The following is a 26312-nucleotide window of genomic DNA, read 5'->3' on the forward strand; positions in this document are numbered from 1 at the left end:
TTTGGAGCATAAGTTTATTCTTGTGCACAAATCAAAGTCTGTGACTCACACCCAATATGCAAAGGAAACGATCAATCCAGATCAAGCAGCAAATGTGGCTGATTGGTGGTGGTCATGGTGAGAGGAGAGTCCATACCCAACTAGGATCAGAGATCAGGGCCTGAAGCTTGGAAGGAATAAGAGCTAGGGTTTGAGTGATGGGGCTAGGACTAAAAAGAGGTTTGGGCTCTGGGTATCTCCTTGCCCTTTCCCAGGTCATCATAACAAGTTGCAGAAGGTAGAAGGACAGACTTAAAGGAGGTAGCAGACACTACCTATTCTTTCAACTCTCAACCCACACTCTCACATCCCCCCACCATCATCCGTCCTCACTCCAACAAATGCATTCTTTTTTCTCATTTTTTCCCCTAGACCCCCTGTTGTACATGCTGAGTTTCTTGAAACCCAACTGTACTCTGCCAACACAACACTCTCCCTCCTCATGCTCCTCCCTGTGGTGCAATTTCATTCATTCCACTCTGCTCCTGGTTTCTACTTCACTTTCCACACCATGCCTCTTCTCTCCGTCCTTTCTGTCTTGGGTACATGAGGCAATGAAGCCAATGATTTTTTCATTCTCAGGGGAAATTTTTTGTCTGCCTTTTTCACTTCCTGGATGTTTGTAGCTCAGCATGGGCCTCTTAAGTTGCTAACTTTCTGAAATCCTGATAAGTAGAACTTTTTGTTTGTTTGTTTGTTTATTTATTTATTTATTTATTTATTTATTTATTTATTTATTTATGTAATCTCTATTCTCAGTATGGGGCTCAAACTCAGGACCCTGAGATCAAGAGTCACATGCTCCTCCAACTGAGCCAGCCAGGCACCCTCTGATAAATAGAATTCTTAGTTCTATTCCTGTTCTAGCTGGTGTATCTCAGTCCTTACAAACTGCCCCAGCCCTCAGGCCTTCTCATAATCTGTTTCACAAGGTGCTGTACCCCTGCTACAGGCATTGGTCTTTAATTCAAGTCAATGTCTTTCTCCTCACTAGACTATCCATGAGGGGCTAGCTATCTGACCCTTCTTTTATCAGCACAAGGGGTAGACCCAGATTGGGTCTTTATTTAGACCACTCCTCTTACTCTTGCTTCAGACATAAGAACATATCTGTGCCCACACACACTTGCACATACACACATGCACACATACATTTCTAGATCTATGCCAGCCAAGGTTGGGAAATGAGAGTGAGGAGTAGCAAGCTATTTAGTGCAAACAGAGATCAATTCAGTCCCTTTGAGGCCTGCCTGATGGTGAGCTTCTTGCCGAGGTCTCACTAGTAACTTCTCTGTGTGCTTCTCGTGGAACGTTAAAATGAGGCTCACAAAGCACAGATGTAGAGAAATAGAGACCAGTGGAGGACTGTGGGTGGAGACTGAGATTTGAACATCCACGCAAGGAACTACAGAGACAAAGAGAAGCACAGATAAAGAAGCAGAGATAGTAGGTTGCAAGCAGCAGGGAGGTTGGGAGCCAGGAGAATGGACACCAACTCCAAAACGATATCTGGCAGGAGGGAAGTTAGCCTCCAGATGCCTGAGAGAGGGCATGGGTTGGGTAGGAGAAACAACTTTAGGAACTGGATGTTCCACCTCTCCTTGGTCCTGGGAGCTGTGCCCTGCTTAGTGGTGGCCTGCCCCTGGCCTCCACACATGAGCCTGCAATCCAGTTCTGGTGGCTGAGAACCGGGGCCTGGCTACTTGGAAGCTACAAGAGCTGGGGGAAGTCCCAAGACCCCTGGGAGACTCTGGAGGAGGGGCTGGGCTAAGAACAGGGGTTGAGGCCAGCTCAGCTCTCCAGATGGGCTCATCCAATGTAGTGGCTGCTCGGGGGGTGAGCACAGTGGGGGCCAGGGGTTCTGCAGTGGGCTGGGGTGCTGGGGTGGAAAATCGGCGGATCTCCTGGACTCGGGCAGTTTTGGGGGCCCCTAAGGAGGTGGGGCCAGGAGTCTGGGGAACCTCATCGAAACAGAACATGGCACTCTTAAGTTGGTAGGGCTGGTGCCGCATGAAATCCAGAGCCTTGATACCCTGCTTGGGGGTTGCCCGAGGCCCCTGGGATTGGGCCTTATGAGGGAGAGTTCGAGCAGCTTGGGGGAAAAAGGGTGAGAGCAGTGGGTTGTAAGCAATAGGAGGTGGGGCACGGATGTTGGGTGAATATTTCCAGGAAGAGGGCAGTGAGGGTGTAGGGGAAGGACTTCTGGGCCGAGGGCCAGGGCCAAGGCCAGCACTGGGTGTAGCTTCCACCACATACCTGTCTGCTCGGCTCTGCCGCTTGGCAAACAGCTCCCCACCCCTGCCCTGCAGCCTGGCCGGCTCAGGGATTCCAGCCGAAGGGGTTGCCCCATTCACTAGCCCATCAAGGAACCCTCGAGGCGCGGGCTTAGGAGCCACCGGGGGTGGAGTCTTAGGAGCCATTGGGGGCGGGGTCTTGGGAGCCATCGGGGGCGGAGTTTTAGGCGTCACGTGAGACGGAGTCTTGTAACTCCTGCCCCCTGGTGGCTGCATGAAGTTGCAGGCTTCAGCCCCGAGGCTCAGCGCATCCTCCTCCGGACCGGATTCCGCGCCCCCGGCCCGGGGTTTTTCATCCAGGTTCTGCACCAGCGATAGCAGCTCGGGGTTGGGCGAGTTCTTCGTCTCCTCCTTTCCCGGGCGGAACATCTGCTTCCGAGTTCCCCGTCGCCTGGCTTCCTGGAGGATGCCAGTGCGGGCAGCTGGCACGGAGATGCGCTGCTCCCGAGCGCTGGGGGGCTCGGGTGCCCCGGGGCCTGCGGCGGGAGCCTCCGGGCGCGCAGCGGGTCGCAGAGGTGCCGACAGGAAGATAGAAGCGGTGGAGGTCATGGCAGCAGCGCTAGAGGGGGCGGGGGGCTCGGGGGCTCCTCCTGGCGTAACAGGACGATTGGGGGCTGGGATGTACAGGGAACTTGTGGCTGTGACGGGGCCCGAGGAGCGTGGAGTGCTGGGGGAACCGGAGGCTGGCACGTGGCTGGGCAGAGGGGTGGGCCCCGGTGGGGGGGGCTGGAAGGGCGGTGGGGCGGGGCTGAGGCCTCCCAGGCTTTCGTTCGCCCTCTTGGGAGCTAGGGGCCGGAAGATAACCGAAGTGGTACCTGGCCGCTGCCCTTGCAAGCCTGGGGTGAAGGGCCTGGCTGACCGGTTAAAGATGTTTGGAGCTGGGGTTGGGGCTCCACCGCCTGGAAGGAAGGGTCTGGGGCTGGCTACAGGGGCTGGTGAAGGGCTGGGTGGGAGCACAGTCGCCTCCGGAGGAGCACTCTGGGCCCGAGGTGGTGACTGCAGGCCCTGCCCATTGAGCATGGCTGCTGGACCATCCCGGGCCAGCTCCTGGGTGCTGGACGCGGTGCGCTGGCGCTGCTGCTCAAAGAGCTGGGCCCCTCTGCCGGAGGCCTCGCTCAGCTGCCCGCCCTGGCCCTCTGCTGCAGCTGAGCTTGGCCTGGCCAGCTCCATGTCCAGATAGGGGCTGTCCCAGTCGCACTGGTTGGTGAGGCTGCGGGCGTCGGAGAAGGCCTCCTCGTCCAGTTCCGACTCGCTCGTTGGAGGGACCCCGTCTTCTTCTTCAGCGCCTGTCCCAGCAGCAGCCCCAAAGCTCACTAGGGTGTACTTCTTGGCTCGCTGCCGTCGTTTCTTAAACATAAGCACCCCCTTGGAATGGGGGTTGGGGGCTGCAGTTAGTAGGGATGCAATCGTCCGGCATTTGGTCTTGGCCTCCTTCACACTCTTCTCTTGGAGGCTTTCTGCCCGTTGCAGTTCTGAGGAGGCCAGGAGGGAGAATGGTCAGTGAACCTCTTCTAGTTCTGCTCCCTATGGCTTTCACCCCAGCCCCACCCCCAACCAGTTTCTGCAGTCCTTCCACCTACTGTCTTTTCACTGGCCTGATCCACAGTGTCTCTTGCCTGTGGCAAAGTCCTCTGACTTGGGGGCAGAGTGGTAGGTGAAAGGTGAAGCCAAGGACAGTTGAAGGGAGGGCAGAGTCTAGTTGGCTCCCTGACGCTACTCTGATCACAGCTCTCCTAACCTCTCTCCCATCTACTCTGCTTCTATCTCTCCAAAAATGTGCTCTTACCCACCCCACACACATTCTTCCCTGCTTCCCACCATTCCTGGCTGGTAATGCTGGGGGCTAGGCTGGAGGGCAGTCATTTCCCACAGAAGCCAGGGAAATGAGGCAGGCCCCAGGGAGAGACAAATTGAGACCATGTTAGAGGGCTTCTCAGAAACGCAGGGACTTATCACCTCATCCCACCCCTTACCCCTATGATAGGAACATAAAGGACCCTTGGGAACAAGAATGTTCATTCACAATTCCACCCCCATTATGTAGTCCACGTCATACACATTCATAGAAATAACACCTACCACACATTTCAACAAGAATATGGGTCTCGTGAAGGCCAATTATGGGCATATTTTCTCAGATTACTTTTCTCTCTCATTCATGTATGCCCCATTCTATATCCACCCTAGTTCACATTTACATATATAAATACACATGTACCCACACAAAAACACAGTCATTCAAATACATTCACACACTTGCATACTCCCTCTTCCCAGAGTTCTTCCTGCAGAGACCCTGTTACTAACAGTTTGAACAAAATTTTACAACTGATATTGGCCTTCCATCCACCAGGGCACTCCTCTGTGCCTCACACCCCTGCTACTCACAGCCAGGGATAGCCTCAGATCCAAGATGCAGGAAAAGCCAGAGAGCTGCTCTCCAAGGCAACCCTCCATATCTTTAGGATACTTCAAGGTCGCCAGCTAAATATATCCCATCACCCCCACCCCCAGCTGGGGTGGGAGTGGGGGGGCTTCTTTGGGGGTCAGCCTTCTGGGTAGAGAGCTCTGGCAGCCACTAACAGGCAGACACACAAGGACTATGTACTAAGGGGAACCTGGGCAGGGCTTTCTATGCCATGTGGGGCCGGGGAGGTGGGGCCAGGAAATAGGAGAGGCTGCCCTGCTGCTAGGACCCTGCCTTGGACACAGATACTCTCTGATCCATGATCCCCAGTTCCTCCTGAAAAATTCTTGAAATTCCATCCACTTTCCACTCAAGATACCAAGCTCCTTTCTAATTAGGGCTTTCATTCCATGCATCCCAAAGTTTGTGCCACAGAATAGTACTGCAGATGAGAGATAGGCACTGGAGTCAGAGTTCAGTTCAGGTTTTTGGTTCTTGGTAGAGTTACTTCACTTCATTGAAGTTCAGTTTCCTCATCTGTAAATGAGCATGATAATGACTATCTCATAGGATTGCTGTGATGATTAAATGAGATAGTGTAGATAAATTTAGCATTTCATGGCAGCCCTAAGGCCTGCAGTGACTAACCATTACTATTAAAGCTTTCTTGACATCAGCTACACATGTATACAGACACTTTCTTGTTCACACATATATTCTCCCATGTATTCCCGTATACACGCCTTCATGTATTCACATATTACTCACACTTCTCTCACACACACTCCCTCCCCATGAGTTTTCTAGAGCTCATGTGGTCACAAACCCCTTTGACATGTGGCCATAGCATCAGCCCATTCTGAGAAAGGGGCAGTGGAACTCTCCTGAGAAAAGAAGGAAGAAGAAATCAAAAAGGAGGAACAAATAAGGGAATAAGACCTTTCCCAAAGACATCCCTTCCTAAACTATTGATGTATTCTCTCCATGCTGGATCCCAGAACTCTCTTGGCTATGGGAGGGTAGTACCTGCATAGAATGCGTCCTGGAGCCCAGGAGCTGGATCTGGGGCTTTGTTGCAGCTGGCTTGGCTGAGGGGCTCTTGGCTGATGGGCTCAAAGGTCTCCATGCCGAGAAATGAAGTGTTGGCTGGAGCAAGACCAGCTTGAGCCACCCCCCACGCCTTTTAAAGCCCCTTTGTCTTGTCCCCAGAGCTGGCAGCTGAATGAGCTCATTGTGCTATTTTTGGAGCCTAGCCCCCTCCCTTCTCTCTGCTGCCCCACAAGCCCCGGTGTGATGGACGTGGACACCTGCCTACCCTTCCCCCCACTCCACCCCACTGGACAATGAGGTCTGCTTGGCTAAAAATATCCCTGAGCCACTAACTGCAGTCTTACCCAGCATGATAGGAAGGGAGGGGCGCTAAAATGAGGATTGGGGATAAGCATAGGATCCTGGGCATGCATCTGGAATTTCTTTGTGGAGTATTGGACATTCTTAGGGGATGTCAGACTAAATTTTCAATTCCTGAGCCCATGTTCCAGACTTAGATGCATAAAATCTTATGGATCAGGAATCAGAATGGTAGAGGGGAGGAATGAGAGATGAGAACTAGAGGGGTAATCCTAGATTTTCAAGGTGACAAGAAAGGTCTCTGGGGTAGAGGCATGGGACAGGGAGAAAGTTCACAGTTAGATCTTGTTCTGGTGCTCACATCAAAAATAGCAAAGAGCTTGAGATAAGTGGAACTGGCTTTTTCTGCCCAGGCCTACATTCTTGCGTGAGATAAGGAGTCAAAGATCCCTCCCTCTACCACTTCCTAGAGATCTCATGACTATCCCATAGGCTCCCAGTCCCCAGGAATCCTAAGTGAACTTACAAATGTCAAAGGTAGCTCTGAGGGTATGCCTGCAATTAACCCTGAAAAGCCCCTGCCCTGCTTCCAAATTCTCCCCTGCATCATTTCTATTCTCTGCCCTCACCCTGTCTGACACTTAGCAAAATCATAGCAACAACAACAAGCAAACCCTTTGTTGGTTTCATGTTCTTTTCTAACTTCCCTCCTCATTCTGTTCCTGGATTGGGTTGAACTACCTACAGCTTTTGCCACACTGGTTCAAGGACTAAAAATTATGGGGACTGTGAGAACCATTATTTTCCCCTTCTACTCATCATTCCTCTCCACTTGTCCCCAGGACTGTATCCAAAGGAAGCATAAAGTATAGTTATGGAGGGGTAGATTTAGGACTCAGATTGAAGGATACTGGCTTGGGAAAAAAAGGGTTCAGGCACTCACTGGCTTGCTTGGCCTTCTGGGTGTAGGTGGTAGTGAGGTCTTCTGCCACCGGGTGGGGAACAGGTCCCACCATAGGGATGAGATTTGGGCCAGGCCGGAGGGGGCCATGGGGCAACAGCAGGGCCTCAGCTGGGGGTGGCTGAAGAGTTGCCCCATCCTCCCATGATGGGGAGCTCACACGGCTGTCACCCTGACTGGGAGGACTAGTGACAGCAGGTGCTGGCTCTGCAGGGCTGTCAGATAGGTAGACTTCATCAGGTAGGGCTCCCGGAGGGGAGGGCCTTGTGGGGCCTCTTCGGCGGGGTCGGCGGGGCTTCTCCTGGGTGGCGGGGCCATCGGCATCACTGTCTGTCTCTCCGTAGTAAGCCTCACTGTCAGGGGGTGAGAGGAGGCTTCCAGGCTGAAGAGGCTGGGGAACTGGAGCGCCAGGGGGCTCAGGACTCAGTGGAGATAAGGGTGACAACACCTGAAGCTCACCAGGGGATGGAGATCGCACTGGCCCCTCATCCTCTACCCTGGATGGGAAAGAGGACAGAACTTGAGAAATGGACTGGGTGACTGACAGCGAGGTCTAGAGGGGATGGGAGAAGGAAGGAAAGGAGAGAGGGTACTGGTATATGGGCTGGATGATTGGGCTGGGAAGAGTGGGTATCTGAAGACAAACCAGGAGGCAAATGTGCTTGAAGGGCTGTGAGTGGACATTGGCTTAGAGGGAGATGTGATGGTAAGGAGACTGGCAAAGGGCTTCAAGCCCACACACTCAAATGCCCACTTGACACCCCCAGCCCTTAATTGGAGATACACTGAAGTCCCCTGGGAGGCACAGACAAACATCTATACTCCAACACAAACGTACAAGAGTGTACTTAGTAGTAGCTAAAGCCAGGCCAGTGAGACAGAGAGCTGAGACAGGCTTTGGGAGCCCTGGGCTAGGGGGATGAGGTGGGCTGGGGTGGGAGGGGTCCATACCGCCGCACTGTGAGGATAAGCTGATTCCCTGAGGCATCGATGAGGCTCATGGCACTGGCATGGGAGAGGCTGGTGCAGGAGACCCCATTGATGGCCAAAAGCTGGTCCCTCTCTCGGAGTCCTGCTCTGCCAGCCTGGCTCCGTCTTCGGATCTGAGAAGGTGTTGGGAGGAGAGATTGTAGGTGAGGGAGAGCTCCAAGTGGGAATAGAATGAAAGGAGTCATGGGAAGGTCCTATGCGTGAAGGGTATATACTTTACAGGGTAAAAAAAGGTGGGGAGGAACACAGAGCTACAGTGATGGGGGCTATGTAGAGGGAAGAAGGTGCAGATTGTTGGGAGTAATACATCATACGAGGGGAGGTAGGGCAATCGCCAAATCAAAGGGGCTTGGGAAAAACTGTAGAGGGGAGGTACTAGAAATGACAGTTGCATCCCCCCAAAAGATTTCCCTTCAAAGGCAATATCTTTACTGGCCAATAGTTCTCTTTTAGGCCATTGTCTACACAGTCAAGATTTTAGAACAGTATTCCAGATTGGAGGGAGTCCAGCAGAATCTGGGAGATTGTCATTGTGTGTGTATGTGTGCCACGCATGCACACACACATACATGTTAAAGTAATGATAATAGGTGTAAAGGCTATCATTTATTGAGTGCTTACTAAATATTAGGTATGGTGCCAAGCACTCTACATGTATTATTGCATTTAATTCTTAGAATGGTTCTATGAAGTAGGTACTGTTATCACCCACATTTTATAATTGGGGAAACTAAGCCTGTATGAAACCAAACACAACAGCTTCATCTGACAGGCCAGACCTTGCCATAACCCTCCCAGCACCTAAAAAGTCTTGCCTTAGGAGAGCAAGTGTCTGATGAAGGGAAAGAGGAACACTGGAGGCCTGGACAGGGTAGGGTAGGGCAGGGCAGGGCAGGGCTGGGCTGGGTAAGACAGCCTCAGCTCATCACATACCAATTTAGTTCAAGAAAAATTAGAACCTTCCCTATATTCCTGGAATTTGGAGTAGAGGCACAGCCTCAGGAGAGCAAAGACTGGATGGCCAGAACTGGGCCTCTGCTACTATGGTGCCACAGGGAACTGAGGCAGTCTTTCTTTTTTTCTGCTCCCAGAAACCAGGAATTCTTTTCTAAAAGCCCTCTGCAAGACACTTGTGCTCAGAAACTACTCCTCCCACCAGATGAGCATGCTTCCCTGCCCACCTGCCCACCTACCCACCCACACTCTTCTTCACAGCCTCCCACCTCTCCCCCAGAGGCCACAATATGGCTCTTCCCAGATTCCCCTGGGTTTCCCTTTCCCTGAAACCTCAATAATAGGGGCTCTCCCTTACCTTGGACACCTGTAAAGGTTTCCTCTGCTCGGCCCCCCCCTGAAGTCGGAAGCCCCAGGGGGCTCCCCCTGACAATGTGACCAGCACCTTCTCCTCAGCACCCATCGCACAGCTTGGCCTATGGCCCTCGGAGTTTGGATAGTGTCCCAGGGAGAGAAGTCGAGGCGCTGGTACCCCGTCCGGCCTGTCTGTATGGCTGTCCTGCTCCTGCTGCCCCAGGCCTTCCCCCCCACACCACACACCACGGACAAGCAACTTGGCCCTGGGATCACTACAGTCCAGCACACATGTCCTGTCAATCGGGGCTGTGCTCAAAATAGTTGCCGGCTGTACTCCCTTCCCTCCCCCAGCTGTATTACTCCCAAAGCTAATTATAGTAAAAACCTCTGCCTTCCAATTTCCCCCATTACCCTGCATAGGCCTTTTACTCAGGACTCTGAGTACCAGCTCTAACTAATATACATACTTTCAGGGACTGTGCCATCCCTGATAGGATCATGGACTAATCCCAACTGCTTTCCTCCAAAGCTCATTTCAAAGTGGCTGCAGCAGGGGCTTCAGTTCCATAGCAAGGAATGCCTGGACTGGTCCCACAAGTTCACAAGCTCCCGAGAAGTGTGCTCTCTCTCACGTGTGAATTTACCTGTTCATCAAATTGAGATCCATATTTCACTGCAGTGCTAAGTGCAATGTAACTTTTAAAGCTACTGGTTTCCAAAAATAAGACCGCATATAGGATTAGATGATTATATAATGAAATAATCTATTAATGTGTGTGTGTATATATATATATATATATAATGATTCCCAGGCCTCAGCTTTAGAAATCCAGATTTTATTGGTCTGATACCTAGTATTGCCATTTTATTTTATTTTATTTTATTTTATTTTATTTTATTTTATTTATTTTATTTTTTTATTTTTTATGTTTTCCCACTTTTGGTAACTGTTACAATTGTCCACTTTGTGACGCCCTGTTCAGTTAGCCCCTGAATTTCAGGGACTTTCCGAAAATAGAAGTAACTCCCTTCCCTGGTCAAAGCCTAATTACACTTTTTAAATAAGCAATGAGACAAGAACGTTTAGACACCAAGAGTTTTACAGAACAAAACAATTCTTATGCCATACCTTTATTTTATGCAAACCAATATTATAAAACAGTAAGATGGTCTAATAATGGGTTTGAATGCCCCATGTCATGCTACTTCTCTTCCCTTTTTTTTCCTTTTTTCTTTCCTTTCCTTTCCTTTCCTTTCCTTTCCTTTCCTTTCCTTTCCTTTCCTTTCCTTTCCTTTCCTTTCCTTTCCTTTCTTTCCTTCCCTCCGTCCCTTTCTTTCTTTTCTTCCTTTGGTATGGCCAAACAGATCCAGACTCTGACTAAGGTCTGGGAGGCAGACACAGAGGCTTTGCCAGCCTTCCCACTCCTGGCTCATGCTTCTGGAGTATCTAGTTCTTTTTATAATCCCTCTTGGGGAGAAATGATTGGTAGTGTAACATTGAGTCATAACTCTAATACCTCATTCAGTTTGGCATCATGGACAAGCTCTCTCTATTATTTCATAGCAACATTAAACAAGTATTCTTTGGGGACGCATTTTAAAAAATATTTTATTTATTTATTCATGAGAGACACAGGGAGAGAGAGACAGAGAGAGAGAGAGAGGCAGAGACACAGGCAGAGGGAGAAGCAGGCTCCATGTAGGGAGCCTGATGTGGGACTTGATCACGGGACTCTGGGATCACACCCTGAGCTAAAAGCAGATGCTCCACCACTGAGCCACCCAGGTGGGGGGGACACAATTTTTTTTAACAGAATCTTTGCAAGGATGCATGTTCCATTTTTGCGTTTTTCAATAATATTAAATATATCTTGCCCTGCCAAATCTTATTGGCATTAAAAAAATATTTTCTTGGGATGCCTGGGTGGCTCAGCCATGGAGTGTCTGCCTTCAGCTCAGGGTGTGATCCTGGAGTCCTGGGATCAAGTCCTACATCAGGCTCCCTGCATGGAGCCTTCTTCTCCCTCTGCCTGTGTCTCTGTCTCTGTCTCTCTCTCTCTCTGAGTCTCTCATGAATAAACAAAATCTTAAAAAGTATTTTGTTTATTTATTTGAGTGAGAGAGAAAGAGAGGAAGCATGAGCAGGGCAGAGGGGCAGAGGAGCAGAGGGGCAGAGGGGCAGAGGGGCAGAGGGAGAGGGACAACCAGACTCCCTGCAGAGCAGGAGGCCTGATGCTGCACTGGATCCCAGGACCATGGGATCATGACCTGAGCTGAAGGCAGATGCTTAACTGACTGAGCCACCCAGGTGCCCTCTTATTGGCACTTTTATTGGTATTGTGAACTTTATAGATCAATTTACATAGTTTTGATGTTAGGTTTTGCTATCCACTGGAATATTAGTTCCTAGATGGCAAGGATTTTCTCTCTTTTGTTTAGTTTTATATCTCCAAAGCCCAGAACAATGCCTGGCACATAGTAAGCGCTCAGTTTTTACTCAATGAAACAGTGCCATGCCTTTACATTTGTTTTGGTCTTATGTTCCTCAGAGGTGTTTTAAACTTTCTTTTTTAAATCTTGTACATTTTTCTTTCTTTTAATATTTATTTATTTAGTGGTTTATTTATTTATTTATTTAAATTCCAGTATAGTTAACATACATTGTTATGTTAGTTTCAGATGTACAATATAGTGATTCAACAATTCTATACATTACTCAGTGCTCATCACTCCATCTATTTCACCTATCCCTCCACCCACCTCCCTTCTGGCAACCATCAGTTTATTGTCTATATTTAAAGACTGTTCTTTTTGTTTGACTCTTTTTTTCTTTGTTCATTTGTTTTGCTTCTTAAATGCCACATATGAGTGAAGTCATATGGTATTTGTCTTTTTCTGACTTATTTCACTTAGAATTATACCTTCTAGATCTATCCATGTTGTTGCACCTAGTATTGCCATTTAAAAAAGTACCACAGGAGGGGTGCCTGGGGGGCTCAGTCAGTTAAGCATCTGGCTCTTCCTTTCAGCTCAGGTGATGATCTTCCTGGTGAGGAGATTGAGCCCCTGCTTCCCCTCTGCCCCTCCCTCTGCTCACACTCTGTCTCTTTCTCTCTTAAATAAATAAATAAATAAATAAATAAATAAATAAATAAATAAGTCTTAAAAAAAAAAAAGTACCACAAATGCACAAATGATTCTAATGTGCGGTGCTGGGCCATGTAGAGGAATTCTAATCGGCCCTACCCCAGCTGAATTGTTGCTTCTTCCATAAAGCCTTTCCTGCCCTTCTCCCAACTTCCTCCTCCCATAGAATTAATCTTTCCATCCTCTGGGCAACGTATGTATCTTGTTCATATTTTTATTGCATTTCTCAGCCAATATTGTAGTTTGTTTATAGACCTGTCTTCCTCCTAGACTGTGAGAAATTTTAAAGAACTATATGCAATAGCCCATCAACAGCCTGGAGAGTGATGCCTGATGTGACAGGTGCTCAATAAATGTTGGCTAAATTACATAATTTCTTACAGTGCACAGGTGGTCATGGAAAGATGGATACAGATAGATGTGCATAAACATGCCAACCCATGTTGATAACAAAATCTCTACTTATTTTTAGGTTTATTTTTTCCTTTTTCTTTTTTTCCCTTTCCTTTATTTTTTTTAAAAAGATTTTATTTATTCACGAGAGACACACAGAGAGAGGCAGAGACATAGGCAGAGGGAGAAGCAGGCTCCTCGCAGGGAGCCCGATGTGGAACTCGATCCCAGGACCCCAGGATCACGCCCTGAGCCAAAGGCAGATGCTCGACCACTGAGCCACCCAGATGTCCCTCAGGTTTTGATTATATGAATGTACTCTAAGAAATCTCTTTCTGTTATAAATCATAACATCATGATGCTGTAAGTATAGTTATCAAAAGCTACAGTTTCCTGGAATAGCTGCTCTACTAGTGTGCTAAATGCTGTGCCTTGGTGCATGATGTAGTCATAGAAAACACTTGGGGTTTAGTGTCTAAACTGGACTTGGAATCTTTTTCCACCATTTATTAGCTGTGTAACCTTGGGCAGTTAACTTGACTTCATCAGTAAAAAATGTATCTAAATATACTTTTTAAAATTATATTTTATTATTATAATGTGTGTGTGTGTGTGTGAGAGAGAGAGAGAGAGAGAGCGCGCACAAGCTGGGAGAGGAGCAGAGGAAGAATCTTAAGCAGGCTCCATTACCAGTGCAAAGCCTGATGTGGGGCTTGATCTTAAAACCCTCAGATCATGATCCCAAATTCATGACTGGAGTGGAAATCAAGAGTCAGATGGTTAATCAAGTGAGCCACCCAGGCACCCCTCCCCTCTAAATATCCTTTCACTCACTATTCAAATACTTTTTAAGCCCTTGCTACATGTCAGCCATTGTGCAATACCAGTGACTTTCGATTAACTTTAAGTGCACATTAGAATCATCTGGCAAAAAAATTTATGTATGTATGTATTTATTTTTAAAGATTTTATATTTATTCATGAGAGACACACACACAGAGGCAGAGACACCGGCAGAGGGAGAAGCAGGGTCCATGCAGGGAGCCTGATGCGGGACTCGATCCTGGGACTCCAGGATCACGCCCTGGACCAAAGGCAGGTGCTAAACTGCTGAGCCATCCAGGGATCCCCCCCAGATTTTTTTTTTAAGATCCTATGTTTAAGTAATCTCCATACCCAATGTGGGGCTCAAACTTACAACCCTGAGATCAAGAGTTGCATGCATTACTGACTGAGCTAGTTGGGTGCCCCTCACCTGGAAAAAATTTAAAGCTAAAAAAATTTAAAGAAAAAAATTTAGCTTCCCTAAAATAAGATAGTGTATATAGGATTAGATGATTGTGTAATGAGATAATCTACTAAAATTATATATATATACATATATATACACACACATATATATACATATAATATTATATGATACATATAATAATTCCTAGGTCTCAACCTTAGGGATTCTGATTTTATTGTTCAGGCACCTATTATTGCCATTTTAAAAAGCATCACAGATAATTCTGATGGGCAACCAGGATTGAGAAACAAGAGCAATGATACAGAAAACAGTATAATGAAACACATCAGACTCTATTCTCAAGAAACTATGAATTTAGGCTCTACCATGTACTAGGAGTGCAACCTTAAGCAAGACAGAAGACCTCTACTTTCTTGTGCTGATATGAAAGATAAGTGGGATAAATTACGCGGAAATGCTCTTAGCAAAGGGCACAGTCTAGGACAGGTGCTCAACAAAATTGAATTTGATAAATTACTAATCTAGACGAGTAGTTCTTAATCTTCAGTATGCTATGGCATTGTCTTGGGCCTGAAACCTTGACTTACTGAGTTTCCCCTCTAAAATTTCTGATTCAGTATGTCTAAGGTGGGTCTGACATTTGTGTTCCTAACAGGTTCTCAGGTGATACTGATATTGTTGATCCCAGGATCACACCTGGAGAAACACTGACCTTGACTATAAATTCTTAAGGACAGGCGCAATCTGCCACTAAAGCATGTTCAGGGATCCCTGGGTGGCTCAGTGGTTTGGCGCCTGCCTTCAGCCCAGGGCCTGATCCTGGGGTCCTGAGATGGAGTCTCACATCGGGCTCTCTGCGTGGAGCCTGCTTCTCCCTCTGCCTGTGTCTCTGTGTGTCTCTCATGAATAAATAAAATCTTAAAAAAAAAAAAGCATGCTCAATGCCTAATATAGCTTCCAGCACAGAGTAGAAGTGCAACTTTTTTTTTCAGTGAATGAATCACTCTGTGCCTCAGATATAACTGTTATTTACAATCACAAACAATCACAGGAGAGCAAGAATTTTTGCTTTGTTCACTACTGTATTCCCAGAACCCAGAATATGGCTTGCCACACAGCAGTGCTTAAAAAGAAAGAAAAGAAAAAAAGAAAAGAAAAGAAAGAAAGAATTAAATGAATAACTCTTATTGAAAGGGTTAAATGAGGTCATGTGTTTTTAAAAATCCTACAGTATTAGCTACAATATTGCTATTCATTAAATGGGATAATAATTACTCCAGGAACTGTAGCTCTTCCAACAGGCGGGGGACATTCCGAGTGCAGAGATCATCAGCCTCTGGCAGACCTCTGCATCTAAACTAAGCCACAGTATAAAAACGGTTAACTAATAATACCTGACATTTACTGAGTGATTGCTATGGGGCAGAGAGATCTATGTGATTGTCTAATTCCATCCTCTCAAAAAGCCATTATTAGAAGGGCATTCAGTATTCTCTCCCATTTTACAGATGAAAGAAACTAAGGCAGAGATAGCTGCTCCAGCTGGTGACCTGCGGAGCCAGAACTCGAACACACGAAGTCTGAAGGCTGAGTTAGTACCTTCTACTATAATACGTTCCGTGATCTCAGAACCAGCAAGAGTCCTAGGTGAAAGCATCTCCGTAGACGGAAATCAATGGGGTCAGGGGTCAGCAGGAAGTGGCTACGACTAGAGATCAGAGAGGTCACTAATGTGTCATAGGGGGATTGTGGAAGCGTTACTAAACATAGCTTGGCACAGCCTTCTCGATCGCATCTTAGCGGGACTATAAAGTGACCAGAACATCTGGGGGAAAAATAAAAGGCGGAAATGCAAAAGATTCTGCGGAGAATCCCCGGGGGTAGCCATGACGCGAGGGGAGCAGTGGCGCATGCGCGGCATCCGGGTTCTTGAGGCCGCGTCTCCTGCAGACGTGGCAGAAGGAGTGGTCGCCCCCAGGGCGTGGGGGAGGAACTTCCGGGGACGAGGCTCAGTCCCCCTCGGAACCGGAAGTTGGGCCTGGGAGCCTTGACGTTAGGAACGAAGTCGAACCTGGATCTGGAGCCGGGTGAGGAGTGGCATCGGGAGGTTGGTGGGTAGGAAAGCAGGGGAGAGGCCGGGGTACCACTGGCCTGATCGGGGTCTGGTCTGAGCAGGAAGGGAGGAGCCTGGGGGCGGGGCACGAGGAGAGACCCTCACCTCACGCATCCAGAATCCTGGATCAGTTCTAGATCTCCCCTTCTCTGCTCCCGGCCCAGATTCCGGCTCCCGCTTCCTGCCCGGAGCTTGTTGAAGGGCGCAAGCCGTTCGATCTCCATGCTCAATGGATCAGCCCTCTCGTCGTGGCCCGAGATGCTAGTTTGGCTTCTTGGTCTTAATTCCCAGCGCTCCCAGCCTCCACAAGCTCGACTACTTTCAGAGTTCTAGGAAGCTTGCCCCGCCCCCTGGGTTGTCACTCTCGGCTGTCTACCCAGAATGGAGTCCAGACTTGAGCCTTTCGCCCAACTCTGGGGTGTGAGATTATTTCCTGGCGGAGAAGCTCCTTTCCTCCGGCCCCCGCCCTCACACTGACTTTCGGAAGATACAGGGGAAGAAGGGGTCCTCTGTCAAGCTGAGTGTTGTGACCGGTGCAAGGCTTAGGATTTGGAAGAACAGTACCTGAGATGGCTTACGTTTAAAGAATTCCAGTCCAGGAGCAGCTCAGCGTTTCTGTAATCAAGATGACCCTCTCTAGCAAATGGGAGAGGCCCATTGTTCTACTCCAGCGGCTGTGAACTCTCCTGCTTCTTGTGCCCCATCTGTCTGTAGAGTAGTCAGAATAAGGCTGTTTAGATGTGAACAGACAGTCTTGTTCTTGGAAGGACCCACGAAAGGCCCTCTAAGTCATTCCTCTGTTGCTGGACAAGATTGTAATAACTTCAGTGGTGGCCTAGATTCATGACAGGTATATAAGGAAAGCAGAAATGGAGTTGGAGAAGGGCATGGGATTTGAAATATTCCTAGTCCCTCTGCTTGAAGGATAGGTGATCTTTTTACATGAAATCTTTGTCATTGATCTTTGAACTGTTTTCATAGGTTATTGTGAGAAGTTTTTGTACCTGCCCTGCGCTTGGCTGGAGTCTGGTACCTTGCTAGAGTTTGTGGGTGTCCTTTACACTTAATGATTTTAGTGCTTCCGTTCTCAAATCCATACATTCTTTTGGTGGGAAGACTGGGAATGGAGTAGCATTTGAATTATTGCAGTTCAGCCAAAGGATTGCATTTCTCTAATCAGTTACTCTGTATTTGTCTTTTGAGAAGGAGGGAATTTAGCTGATCTGTTTATATGTGTAGCCTGAGTGACTAGCATATTAGAGGGTATTCAGTGTTTGTTGAATGAATCCATGCTAGAGTGAATGAATGGAAAGTGGAACATTGTTTCATTTACTTATAATATCACAGTAGTTCATCAGTGGCAGGAGTCAGTGTGAGACTAGACGCTAGAACTCATACCACTTAGGAATGGAGGCTGTTGCTCCATCCATTGGACCTATCTGAAGTTGAAATTTATACCCTCTTGGCAGTGACAAAGCATGGGGTTCACAGTAACAAATCTTTACTTTGAGGAAGTAATCTGACTACTGGCTGGGAAGAAAATTACAAAGATTATGTGGTAGTATGGGAGCAATTAGGCTGATAACTGCATGGTAAGGTCAGTCTTTTTTTATGTCTTGCTTCCTAGCCTATATAGCTGCTATCCTTTAGAAATTGATTTTGACTATTTTCTATTGACTATTGATTTTTACTATTTTCTATTGATTATTGATTTTGACTCTTTAGAAGTTGATTTTGACTATTTTCTCTCCTTTCTCATCTTTTAGGTGAGACTAAGTGGGGATGCACTCATAATGAACGTCAACCAGTCAGCTCCACCTGTGCCGCCATTTGGGCAGCCCCAGCCTGTCTACCAAGGGTATCATCAATCCAGCTATGGTGGGCAACCAGGGTCCACAGCCCCCACCACTCCCTATGGAGCTTACAATGGCCCAGTACCAGGCTATCAGCAAACATCTCCCCCAGGTATGTTTCCAAGTTTTCTTTGAGCTAAGGAGGGGAATCAGTAGTGTTCAGGTTGGGTGGCATTGCCCTACCTAAGCTGCCTAGAGAGTTGAGGTAGATGGGATTGAGGAACATGACTCTGGTTCTCAGTCACTGAGAATTCTGTGGGCAGTCTGCCTTTCCCTGTTTTTAATAGGTTCTGCCTTAAAACATCTAGTGGAAGCACATCTTCCAGTTTCAGTGGCAGTTCACTTCATGTGAGTGTCACTCTATACAGCCTCAACTGCCTGCTTTGTTCACAGCTGGATGGAAAGGTTGTGGTCACGACTCCTGCAGAGTCTGTGGCCAGGACTGCCGGTTCCCTTTAACCTAAAATCTCGCTGAAATTACGTGTTCCTCATATATATATTGATAATGCCTCATTGGATTGATGGTTTTATCTATAAATGACCCTGAGACATGGGGAGCTAATTCATGGATAAAAAGTGCAGTGGTACTTCTTATATCTTTCTACTGATATCATTCTTTGCTTTCACTTGAGTACTTGAGTTTCCTCTGCTTCTTAGATGCTCTGTAATATCAGGGAAATAAGAGAAGACTAATCTGGTGCTGCCTTAGGATCAGTGTTTGACTTTTATGTTACTTTTTCAAGAAGAGCAGCTGGTACTCTACAGATTGTCCATATGGCTTTTTGGAAAATGGTTAACGGTAGATCTTTGGTTGGGCTAGCTGAAGACTTAGAGTATGCCAAACATTTTATGCTTTTTAAGATAGTAAATTCCATACAGGGATATGGGAAAAGAAGGCACCAAGAAGGCATAAGTAAGATTTGGGAAATGAATGAAGTGTTACCATTTTAAATATAATTTTGAGAAAAAAAATTGTTAAGTGGTGAGATTAGGTCTCATGTCTTTGGAAGAACCTTAGTCTGGGTTGAGACTTTGGCTGGACAGAGTCCACTTCTGATCTTTCAAGTCCTGGCTTATCAGGATGGAGTTTGGCATTACCTCAAGAGGAAGCTTTGTTATTGAAAGGAAAACGAATCTGGTTCTGTGATAGCTAGTGATCAGGTTCAGATTAATTAGTCTGTAGGCAGGTTTTGAATTTTCTAATCTCTACTGAGGAACAGAGCAAAATAGAACAATTGTTTGAATAGGGGTCAGCAACATTTCCAAAGTGATGTGCCAACTTACTAATTCCCTGCATTTCATGTGAGAAGGATGGTTGGGGATGGTATGCAGAAAGGTTGGGGGTAGTAGAAATAGCTTTGATGCACCTCTGATGAGCAGAAAGGACAGAGTACAGCTTTTGTGAAGACAAAGGTGGCAGCACTAATGGGAGCGCAAATCAACTGTCCTGACTGAACCACTGGGCAGTCTCCAAACTATGAGAACACTTTCCCGTGCCATGTGATATTGGGAGCATCAACACTTGGATGTGGGTGAAAAGATGGTTAGAATAAGTAGCATATATGAAAAAGAGGTTGACAGAATGATCTCCCCAAGAGGAACTTTTCTTTGTAATCTGGTTCAGTATATTACTTGATTATCTTTTGCACCATCTTTCTCATATGCTTTAAGTGTCTGAGTTCTGGAGTAGGATCTTTTCCTTAAAAGAATTGACTTTTTGGGGTGCCTTCCTGGCCAAGTTGGTGGAGCATGTGACTCTTGATCTTGGGATTGTGAGTTTGAGCCCCATATTGGGCATAAAGATTACTTTAAAATAAAATCTCTGGGGATCCCTGGGTGGTTCAGTGGTTCAGTGCCTGCCTTTGGCCCAGGGCATGATCCTGGAGTCCCGGGATCGAGTCCCACATCAGGCTTCCTGCATGGAACTTGCCTCTCCCTCTGCCTGTATTTCTGCCTCTCTCTCTCTCTCTCTCTCTCTCTCATGAATAAATAAATAAAAATCTTAAAAAAATAAAATAAAATTTCTCTCTCTCTTTTTTTTTTTTTTTTTTTTAAAGAGTTGACTTTTTGTCTAGGGTAAGAACGTTAGACTGACCTGGATTGAGTGAGAGTCTATGGTGATCAGAGGAAGCCTCAATATTCTTGTAGCTCTGGTTACAGCTTCACCTGTACTATATCTAGGAGAGTAGAGACTCTGATTGGTCACCCATGTTGACAATCTTCTGTAACTAGAGTTGCATGTTCATGGTAAACTTTTGATTGCAAAGCTGTGGTATTATGCCAGTGAAGATCTGAGCTTATTTTTCCTTGCTTTATGTTCCTTGCTCAGGGTGGAGAAGAAAGTTATTTCCCAATCATTTAGTTTCTGTCCTTTACCCTCAGGTGTGTCAAGAGCCCCACCTTCTTCAGAGGCACCTCCAGCCTCAACAGCACAGGCCCCTTGTGGCCAGGCTTCATATGGCCAGTTTGGCCAAGGAGATGTACAGAATGGGCCAAGCTCCACTGTTCAGATGCAGAGGTATGTACTTGGGTCAGCCTAACATGGGTCTGATGAAACTAGAAGAATTAGGAATGGATGAGGGCCTATTTCCTCTACTGTTTTTCTTTGCCTTTCTCTTAGATCCTTTTCTCTTTTCCCTCCATTTTTTTGGTATTTAGTTTTCATTTTTCCAGGTTATAGGTGCTGCTGTTGTCCACTCTGTAGATCATTAACCCGTCTTTGTACCTAAGTTCTTTTGTATATTCTTTCTCCTTCTGTGAACTTGAGTTTTTTTCTTGACTAGACATATAGCTTCCATAATTGTTGCAATCCTACTGAACCTGTCTTCAGGGAGAAACAAGAAAAAGGGATCTCAGAATTATTATTATTATTATCATTTTTAAGATTTTATTTATTTATTCATGAGAGAGACACAGAGAGAGAGAGGCAGAGACACAGGCAGAGGGAGAAGCAGGCTCCATGCAGAGAGCCTGATGTGGGACTTGATCCAGGGTCTCCAGGATCACGCCCTGGGCTGCAGGCAGTGCTAAACCGCTGCTCCACTGGGGCTGCCCGGGATCTCAGAATTATTTATGTCTCTTCTGATTTCTACTTTTCCTCTAGATCAGGCAGTTAGTAGGACTTATTGGTTAAGTTTGGGTGTGACCAGTGATGAAAGGAAAGATACTCAAGGAAAAGCCATATAAATGATAAAAATTTTGGTGGCATATGATCCAATAAACAACTGTCTTTATATTGAAGTCCATTAAAGAAAGGCAGTCATCTCTGTTGGACTGTTGTTTGTTTCTTGGTAAACAAAGAATAAAGTATAACTGAGTAAGGTGTGTTGTGTGGTAATGGAAGAGTCACTTTTTGACATTTTTATTGCGTGTCCAGAAGATACATGTTTAGCATAGAAAGTTAGCCTATAGAAAGAGCCCAGGAAGTGCTCCCTAACCTTGTGTGTTGGAAAACACTGAGAAGCAGTATAGAGAAGTCATTCATTCATCTGCCCAAAAATATTTATTTTGTATTTTTATGTGTTGGATGTTGTTCTAGAGTTTGGAGATAGGGGATCCCTGGGTGGCTCAGCGGTTTAGCGCCTGCCTTTGGCCCGGGGCGCGATCCTGGGGTCCCGGGATTGAGTCCCACGTCAGGCTCCCGGCATGGAGCCTGCTTCTCCCTCCTCCTGTCTCTGCCCCTCTCTCTCTCTCTCTATGTCTATCATAAATAAATAAATAAATCTTAAAAAAAAAAAAAAAAAGAACCACTTAGAGTTTGGAGATAAAGCAGTAAACAGACCAAATCTCTGCCTTGATGGAACTTATAATCTAGTGGAGTACACAGAGGATAACAAGTAGACAAATATCAAAAACAAAACAGAGTAAGGATATACAGAATGTCTTGTGAGGAAGTAGGGAGCTGTTTTAACTACATTGGTCAAGGAAAGCCTCCTTGAAATGATATTTGAAACATCAGTGAAATGATAAAGGGAGCTAGCCAAAGATCTGGAAGAGGAGTGTCTTGGATAGAGGAAACAACTATAAAGGCCCTCAGGGAGAAAATTTGGTGGATGGGAAAGAGAGCAAGAAGGCCAGTGTGGCTAGAGCAGAGTGGAGAGTGGATGAGAAAAGACAGGAATATAGGCAAGAGCCATATCATATAGTGCTTTGTAAGCTGTAGTAAGAAGTGTAAAATTGATTTTAGTTGCAGTGAGAAGCCATTGGAGAGTTTTGAGCTGGGGAGTAACATGTTTGCATTTATTTCTTCATTTGTTTGTTTATGCAATCGATCTTTTCATTGTAATATAAAACACATACCAAAACAACCCATATAAAAGAAATGTGTGGCTTAGTAAATTATTTTAGTGTATGTGTTGCTGAAGTGAGCACAGGCTTAGTAAATTATTATAAAGGGAACCCCTTATAACTACAACCCAGATGAAGAAATGCAATTCGGCCACACACCTGAGCCCCTTCCAGGTGCTTTAATTCAATCATAACTCTCTCCTTATCCCCATAAGTAATGATTATCCTCTTATAGTAACCACTTTCTTATGTTTTTAAAAATCGTCTACACCCAAATATACATCTTTAGATACCACAGCTTAGTTTGTAAACTGTGGCAAACTGTTGTTTGCCTATTTAAAAACAAACAACTTGATGTGTCTTTTAAGTCTGTGGGTTCCCTCTCTATCTCTTTCTTTTTCTATTTATCTGTTAAAGAACTGAAGCCAATTGACCTAAAGAATTTCCCACAGTCTGGATTCTCCTGGTTGCAAATTCCATCTCAGAGTTCCATGTGTTCTTTGTATTCTTTGCCAATTGGCAGCTTGATCCAGAGACTTGTTTTCCTAATATCTTGTTTTCTTTTTTTTGTGATAGTTTTGTGTTGGCAGTTGTTAGTGCTTATTAATATATATGTTTATGAATTTGTTGGGTTTCCAAGATGGTGATACTTTTAAATTCTTTTTCATTTATTTATTTGTTTGAATATAATTATTGACATTTCTCCTCATGTGTTATTTGGTTACCACTTGTGCAATTCATTTACCTTTATTTACCAGTTTATAAGAGAATGAATTGGTCCTCTCTTATCTACCGAAGGTGATCATTTCTTCCTTTTTTAAAAAATATTTTATTTATTTATTCATGAGAGACACACAGAGAGAGGGAGAGAGAGAGGCAGAGACGTAGGCAGAGGGAGAAGCAGGCTCCATGAAGGGAGCTGACGCAGGACTCAATCCCGGGTCTCCAGGATCACACCACAGGCTGAAGGCAGCGCTAAACTTCTGAGCCACCTGGGCTGACCCATTTCTTCCTTTTTTTAAAAAAAAGATTTATTTATTTAAGAGACCGAGCGAGTGAGTGTGCAGTGGGCAAGGAGCAGAGGGAGAGAGAAACTCCAGAAAGACTCTGCACTGAGCAGAGCCCATTGCTGTGCTTGATCACACCACTCTGAAATCATGACCCCAGCCAAAACCAAGTCAGATGCTTAACCAACTGTGCCACCCGTGTGCCTCCCAATTCTTTCTTCTTAATGTTATTGTGAATTTAAGCATATTTGCTAGGTTTCAGTCCACTGTAGTTAACCATCATTATTAAAGCTTAGAGTGCCCCATCTTTGACCAATGGGAATCTCTTCAATTTGAATCCTGAGTACTTTTGGGATGACCCTAAGGAATCTTTGGGTATGAAAAGATGTTCTAAGATTATCTTATATATTTTAAACCCCAGACTAGGAATTAGCCATTTTTCCAAAAAATCCTTTATTTTGTTGGTGAGAAATGACATTTTATGGGGCACTAGGCATGTTTGTTGCTACCTGATTGGTTATTTCTGGTCCTTTTCAGTGGGCATAGTTAAGAAACACATATCTACATATATAAATATGTTCTCTTTAGTTTATATTTGTACTTCCAATTCAAATTCAAGACTATAGAGACTTCTCTTATCCTCTATATCTGTATCTCTTCTCTTTATTTTATTTTTTAAAGATTTATTTAACTTTTTGAAGGAGAGAGAGACCATGCTCCTATGTGTGCAAGTGAGGGGGAGGCACAGGGAGAGAATCCCCAAGCAGACACGCCACTGAGCACAGAGCCCAACACCCAGAAATCATGACTTGAGCTAAAACCAAAAGCCAGTCACCCAACCAGCTGAGCCCAGGCACCCCATCTCCTCTTTTTCTTGAGGCCATGGGGATGATGGAATTAGAATATTGAAGTATGCCATAATTTCTCATTTATTTTATCCATTATTATATACAATAGTCTCAGTAAATAGTACTAACATTATCACAAATGTGATTACTGAAAATAGTATCTGTTAAAAATTTAGCATATACTCTCCTCATTCTCTACTAATTAAAAAATACTTATTTTTATTTTTTTAAAGATTATATTTATTTATGCATAAGAGACATAGAGAGAGAGGCAAAGACATGGACAGAAGAAGAAGCAGGCTTCTGCACTACTATTTGCCCAGTTGCTTAAGCTAGCAGGTTAAAAGACATTCACACTTATTCTTTCTCTCTTGTCTCACATGCAATCCTACTAACTCTACCTGTGAAACATATCCCAAATCTCTTTCTCACTACCCCTACCACTACCATCCTAAACCTGAACTACTACAACAACCTCCTAATAGGATTCTGTACTTCTACTCTTGAATCCATCAGTCACTTCTTTTTAAAGATAAGTATTTTGGGGACACCTGGGTGGCTTAGTGGTTGAGCATCTGCCTTCAGCTCAGGGCATGATCCCCGTCCAGGGATTGAGTCCTGTATCGGCTCCCCACAGGGGATCTTCTTTGGTAATGAAAATGTTCTAAAATTGGATTCTGGTGATGGTTGTACAACTTCATAAATTTACTAAAAGTCATTGAATTGTACACTTAAAAAGAATGAATGAATCAAATGCTATGGAAATTGAATTTCTTTTTTTTCTTTTTTTAAGATTTTATTTATTTGAGAGAGAGAAAGAGAGATAGTAAGAGAAAGCATGAGCAGGGGCAGTGGAGGGGGGGAAGGAGGCTCCACTGAGTAGGGAGTCCAACGTGGGGCTCAATCCTAGGATCTGAGATCATGACCTGAGCCAAAGGCAGACACCTAACCAACTGAGCCACCCAGGTGCCCCTGGAAATTATATTTATAAGCTTTTTTAAAAAATGTCATCTTGGGTGGCAGTATCATGGGAGTATATTATAGAAGCAAATGTAAAACAACTACACTCTCAACTCAGGCTGTAAAGGATTCTCAGAGAGAAAATAAATTGACTAGATTAAATAGAGACTATTATAGGAGATCAGATAGTGGACTAGTATCTTAAAAGCATTAAGGGAATATACTTGTCAGTGCAGAATTTTGTACTTAGCTAGGAGAAAGCACAGATAAAGACATTTACAAACAGACTGAGAGTTTACTATGTATAGACCTTGGTTGAGAAAACTATTAAATAGGGCATCTGGGTGGCTCAGTGACTGAGCATCTACCTTTGACTCAGGTTGTGATCCCAGGGTCCTGGTATTGAGTCCCACATTAGGCTCTCCACAGGGAGCCTCTTCTCCCTCTACCAGTGTCTCTGTTCCTCTCTCTGTATCTCTCATGAATAAATGAATAAAATCTCAAAAAACAAAAAAACAAAAAAACAGGAAAATAAACCCAGAAAGAATGATATTTAAAAAGAAAGGGAAATAGGAACCAAAGACATGGAGATAAAGACCAATTCTTTGTAATGTTTGGCTAAAGGAGGAGCAAAAGCTGGCAGGAGGTATGAGGTTTTAGGGCAATTTTATTTGGCTGGATTTTTAAAAACAACTTAATTGAGATAAAATTCACATACTACGCAGTTTGCCCAGTTAAAGTATACAGTTCATTGGTTTTTAGTATATTCACAGATATGTGCAACCATCACCTCAGTTTGAGAACATTTTCATCACTTCAAGAAGAAACACCATATCCTTTAGCTCAGTAGCTACTGTTAATTAGCTATTCCTTCAATCCCCCCTGTACCCTAAGCAACCACTATGGTAGTCTCCCATTCTGCAGTCTGGAAGCAGATGATCCTCTTTCTGATGTACTATCACGGGGTCAGTAGTAACTTCATCACAGTGCCTACATCATTTACTCCCTTTGTCTCATCACGTAGGCATTTTATCATCTCACATCATCACAAGAGGAGTGAGTATAGTACAATTAAGATATTTTGAAAAAGAGAACATATT

General features: G+C 45.3%; 2 protein-coding genes across 9 annotated transcripts in view; one reads left to right on the forward strand and one right to left on the reverse strand.

Annotated features, from left to right (window-relative positions):
• On the reverse strand, positions 1-16503 carry SYNPO2L (synaptopodin 2 like). 3 transcript variants are annotated; one of them, XM_049108805.1, is made up of 4 exons: positions 16363-16503; positions 8003-8154; positions 7034-7548; positions 1-3805 (listed from the first exon to the last, which is right to left on the reverse strand). In XM_049108805.1, exons 1-4 carry the CDS (start codon positions 16369-16371, stop codon positions 1665-1667), a joined length of 2817 nt encoding a protein of 938 aa, XP_048964762.1. In that variant the 5' UTR covers positions 16372-16503; the 3' UTR covers positions 1-1664. The 3 variants fall into 3 exon arrangements, with proteins under 3 accessions (XP_048964762.1, XP_025289953.1, XP_025289954.1); XM_025434168.3 differs by lacking the exon at positions 16363-16503 and adding an exon at positions 9354-9670; XM_025434169.3 differs by lacking the exons at positions 7034-7548; positions 8003-8154; positions 16363-16503 and adding an exon at positions 5767-6025.
• The window catches only part of SEC24C (SEC24 homolog C, COPII coat complex component), a 25286-nt gene continuing 14686 nt past the window's right edge, over positions 15713-26312 (forward strand). For 3 of the 6 annotated variants that reach the window (XM_025434165.3, XM_049108804.1, XM_025434167.2), the window contains exons 1-3: positions 16077-16231; positions 18024-18222; positions 20493-20628. In XM_025434165.3, coding sequence (XP_025289950.1) covers positions 18051-18222; positions 20493-20628 — 308 coding nt within the window. In that variant the 5' untranslated portion in view covers positions 16077-16231; positions 18024-18050. Of the gene's footprint in view, positions 15736-16076; positions 16252-16950; positions 17108-18023; positions 18223-20492; positions 20629-26312 lie in introns of those variants that run through there. The other 3 variants (XM_035714945.2, XM_049108803.1, XM_025434166.3) reach the window with 3 other exon arrangements.

This window comes from Canis lupus, chromosome 4 (genome assembly GCF_003254725.2).
Source record: "Canis lupus dingo isolate Sandy chromosome 4, ASM325472v2, whole genome shotgun sequence".
Taxonomy (NCBI): domain Eukaryota; kingdom Metazoa; phylum Chordata; class Mammalia; order Carnivora; family Canidae; genus Canis; species Canis lupus.

Coding starts and splice junctions, on each gene's coding strand:
- SYNPO2L (XM_025434168.3), bottom strand. CDS start 9,458: ATGGGTGCTGAGGAGAAGGTGCTGGTCACATTGTCAGGGGGAGCCCCC. Junction 7,549..8,002: donor CTTATCCTCACAGTGCGGCG/GTATGGACCCCT, acceptor TTTCCCATCCAG/GGTAGAGGATGAGGGGCCAG. Junction 3,806..7,033: donor CCAGAAGGCCAAGCAAGCCA/GTGAGTGCCTGA, acceptor TGGCCTCCTCAG/AACTGCAACGGGCAGAAAGC.